The sequence below is a fragment of the Notothenia coriiceps genome, unplaced genomic scaffold (assembly GCF_000735185.1).
Source record: "Notothenia coriiceps isolate Sejong01 unplaced genomic scaffold, NC01 NC01_scaffold00019521, whole genome shotgun sequence".
Classification (NCBI taxonomy): Eukaryota; Metazoa; Chordata; class Actinopteri; order Perciformes; family Nototheniidae; genus Notothenia; species Notothenia coriiceps.
In genome coordinates, this window is record NW_011352222.1 from 5,102 (window position 1) to 9,271 (window position 4,170).

Consider the following 4,170-nt stretch of genomic DNA (forward strand, 5'->3'; position numbering starts at 1 on the left):
GGAACACTTTCCCCTGCAATAACATGGCAAAAAGTGTCAAATTCAACATGTTAATTGGGGGGTATTAAAATGCAGTGATGATAAGAGGGACATAGGGATAAAAGACTATCTTCTAATTCACTTCACATTCTGTTTTTCAGCACAGTATGGGTAACATGCACGTTTGTCTGTTTGGGCTTTTTGCCTCTGGCTTTTTTTTCTCAATCATTAGCTTGGATGGTTGACAACCATGTGAGACATAGCATGGATCTCTTTGACTAAAACCTTGTAAATTAACGCAATTAGTGCAACATCATCCTGCTAATTAGCTCCTGGTGTCTAGTGTGGCGGGTGGGCAAATAGCTTGGAGGGAGTCAGAAGGGAATCCGCAAACATTGCGTTTGTAATCTGCCTCTGGACAGTGGCTGTTTGTTGCCTAAATCCTGTGATATGGACTTAACCTACTGAAGTACAAACTATAGCACTGCATCGCCTGATTAGCTGAAGCATGGAGCATTACAACGGGCATGGAACATTTTGTTAAATATGTCTCCTTTCATATCTGCTTGTAGGTTTTGGTCGGATTAGTGTCGATGTATTATTTGAGTTGTAACCTCTTTAATAGTCTACATTCTTTGGGGCTATCCTCTGATAATCCTAAACAGAGAAAAAGACGACAGCATGTTTAAAAACTTGAATTTGCAGATTGACTTTAGGATTTAACTTGATTATTTATGTCATTCAAACCCTCAAGGCCATATAGAGTTACTGAGAGATGCTGCAGAGGAAAAGACAAGTGAAGCATGTTTTTTTTTCTCCTCTCCCTCGCTCTGTGGACTAGGAAGCAGTGGGCAGACTGAATGTGGATGTAATTCATGCTGGGCTGAGGGGTTTGTGTGATGAAAGCAACAGAGCGCTGCCAAGAAAGATTGCTTTGCAGCTCTCCTCCAAGTAGATTTGAAACTGTCTCAGAATGCCTCAGATGAGAGTTGGATTATAGACTGACCCGCAATGTCTGTGTCATTCTGCTCTGCGTTGGGTGGATTATAGCACGCTAACCAGGTGTTAGATCCTATACCCTCATACTGACCAGATGTCTGTTTTGTTAACATTGTATTTTTGTCATGTGGGAGACATTTGGACATTTGATTGAAAAGATAATTTTCCTACCATTTGATTATTACCATGATTTAATGCTTACTTTGATATTTGTCTCCCTTATATTGAATATCTAGGTCTAAAGATGCAGTGGACCCCAGAGCACACACAATGGGCAGAACAACACTTTGACATCTCATCCACTACCCGCTCTCCAGCACACAAAGTAGAGGCCTACCGGGGGCACTTACAGCGAACATACCAGTATGCGTGGGCAAACGATGACATTTCTGCACTGACTGCTTCCAATCTGCTTAAGAAATATGCAGAGAAGTACTCTGGGATCCTAGAGAGCCCAAATGAGAGAGGCCTGCTGTGTTCCTACTCTGATAGCACCACTGGACTCATGAATGGAAGAAAGTCAGAGAACGATTCCTGGCAGGAGGGGATTTACCCAATGAACTGTGCTCCAGATGTTATATCTGTGAGCAAAGCTGGAATGACAGCTGCCCTACCCCCTACAGATGTTTCGGCTAGCATAGGCAGCTCCCCAGGGGTGGCCAGCAGCTTGTCTGAGCCCAGCTACTCCAGCAGTAACTGTGGGAGCCACACAGCCACTACTCTCCACTCGGGCCTCCCCTCTCAGGAATATACTGCCAGCTACAACGGCTCTTACCTGCATTCAAGCTACAGCGGCCAGAGTACCCCGGCTCTCCCCTCCCCCCACCCCTCTCCTTTGCACAGTGCTGGGCTCTTACAACCACCGCCCCCACCGCCTCCCCCTGCCTTAGTGCCGAGCTACAATGCTGTGTCTCCCAACTACAATTATCCTCCAACAGGGTATCCTTCTCAGACTGCAGTTGGCCCTGGTTACAGCCCTGGGGGCGCACCCCCCCCTTCTGTGTATCTGCCGTCCGGTATTGCAGCTCCTACCCCAATTCCTCCCTCCACACTGCCCGGCTACACCTACCAGTCCCATAATCATACACCAATTGCACCTACACCGTTAAATGGCAGCACATCAAGCTCATTAAAAAGAAAAGCTTTCTACATGAGTGGACATGGAGATATGGACTCTAGCTATGGTAATTTCAACTACAACCAACAGCGCTCTTCACATAGTCCAATGTACAGAACAATAGACAGTGACTCAAACAGGGGCAATGGCTTTGACAGAAATGGAGAGGCATCGTCTTTAGCTTTTAAGCCCACCAAACAGCCAATGTCTTCTGATCATCAAAGGACATTTATTTTACACTCTGGCAGAGCACTATCGCCTCCAAACTATGGATCAACCAAAAGCTCTGTGGGTGATCTGAGGACTGGTGAGCCATACAGCAAGTTTGGATCCCCCATCATGAGCGAGCAAACTGAAGAGCACAGACAGCACCTCTCTCACTCCCTAACAGGGCCTGACATTGGTACGGCTACCTCGTCCATCCATGCTGCAGAGGAACAATTGAAGAACAGTGACTCCAGCCTGGTGGAGATGGTGACCACAGAAATTCTTCAGCAGGGCCCTCCAGTGGACTGGAGCGACATCGCGGGTCTGGATATGGCCAAAGCAGCCATCAAAGAGGAGATACTGTGGCCCATTTTACGGCCAGATATGTTTAGTGGACTTGCCACATTACCTCGGAGCCTCCTTTTATTCGGACCTCAGGGAACTGGTAGAACGCTGATGGCCCACTGCATGGCAACACAACTGGGGGCGGCCTTCTTGCAACTTAGCGGTTCTGCTCTGGTGACCAAGTGGCTCGGGGAAGGGGAAAAGATCATCCAAGCTTCTTTCCTCGTGGCCCGGTGTCGCCAGCCATCGGTGGTGTTCATCAGAGAGGTGGACCTGCTGCTATCAGCTCAGGTCAGTGAGGATAGCCCAGTGAATCGCCTCAAGGCTGAGCTCCTCATGCAGCTTGACAGTATTCTGACCTCTGCTGAGGACCATGTCCTCGTGGTTTGCTCCACCAATAAGCCTGAAGAGATCCCTGAGTCCCTACGGAGGTACTTTGCCAAGCGACTGCTCATCCCCTTGCCTGATGGGACAGCACGACACCAGATAATCAGCCAACTGCTCTCACAGCACAACTACTGTCTTAGTGATAAAGAGATGTCACTACTGGTTCAGAGGACAGAGGGCTTTTCCGGACTGGATGTGGCTCAGCTGTGTCAGGAGGCTGTGGTAGGTCCTCTCCACGGCATTCCTGGTACTGATTTGTCGACCCTTCACCCAGCTCAGATGAGACCAGTCTCCTACCAAGACTTTGACAGTGTGTTTTGCAAATTCCAGCCCAGCATATCACAAAAGGAACTTGACATGTACACTGAGTGGAATAAAATGTTTGGTTGTAGTCAATGAAAGAGACTAATTGAACATATTTCTCAGTAGTTGGCCTTCAGTGATCAAGCAAAAATAAAAAACAGTGGTGACATGAATATACTGTATAGGGCAAATGGATGTCCTTGGTGTTACACAAAATCCAACAGCCTGGGCACAACACATTGGTAAATGCTAATTGAATTATTTATATGGTTGATGCCATTGTGCTCTCTAGAACTCAAACAACAAGGAATAAGATGCACCCCCCCTTTTGTATATACATATATATATATATATATATCTAAATATATATACATACTATTCTGCTGATCTTGAGATTTAGTTGCTATCAAGTGCCTGAGGTGGTGCTGTTTAATTTTTGTTTTACTTTTTGCTTCACAATCTCCATTGGTGACATGTGCTAATATGAAAAAAAAAGCTTTAAAATTAGACAAGAAACTTGCTTTGCATTCCAAAAAACTTGCTTTCCATAAGTGTTCTACAGCTGTTTTCTGTTTTGTGCTCTCTGTAAACAGTTGTGGTTTATTTGGGCTAAATTACATTTATTGATATCATTTCAGTTGGGCTTCAGTACCTTACAAAGCTTTTATGTGTGCCGTTTTCTCTTGGATGAATAAGGTGAATTTAGTTGCTGTACTAGCCTATACAAAATGAAATTACAAAAAAAAACTAATATCATTATACAATGTGACTTCAATTTCAACAATACATTACTATGTATTTTCTGTTAAGTATTGTTTTGGTAGTAATTCACA

At 45.1% G+C, this 4,170-nt stretch overlaps 1 protein-coding gene across 1 annotated transcript; it reads left to right on the forward strand.

The window, feature by feature from the left end:
• The first annotated feature begins 1,213 nt into the window (after positions 1-1,213).
• LOC104952095 (fidgetin-like) lies at positions 1,214-3,631 on the forward strand. Its single transcript, XM_010778851.1, has one exon. The coding sequence runs from the start codon at positions 1,223-1,225 to the stop codon at positions 3,431-3,433; it is 2,211 nt and encodes a 736-aa protein (XP_010777153.1). The 5' UTR covers positions 1,214-1,222; the 3' UTR covers positions 3,434-3,631.
• Positions 3,632-4,170: the final 539 nt, after the last annotated feature.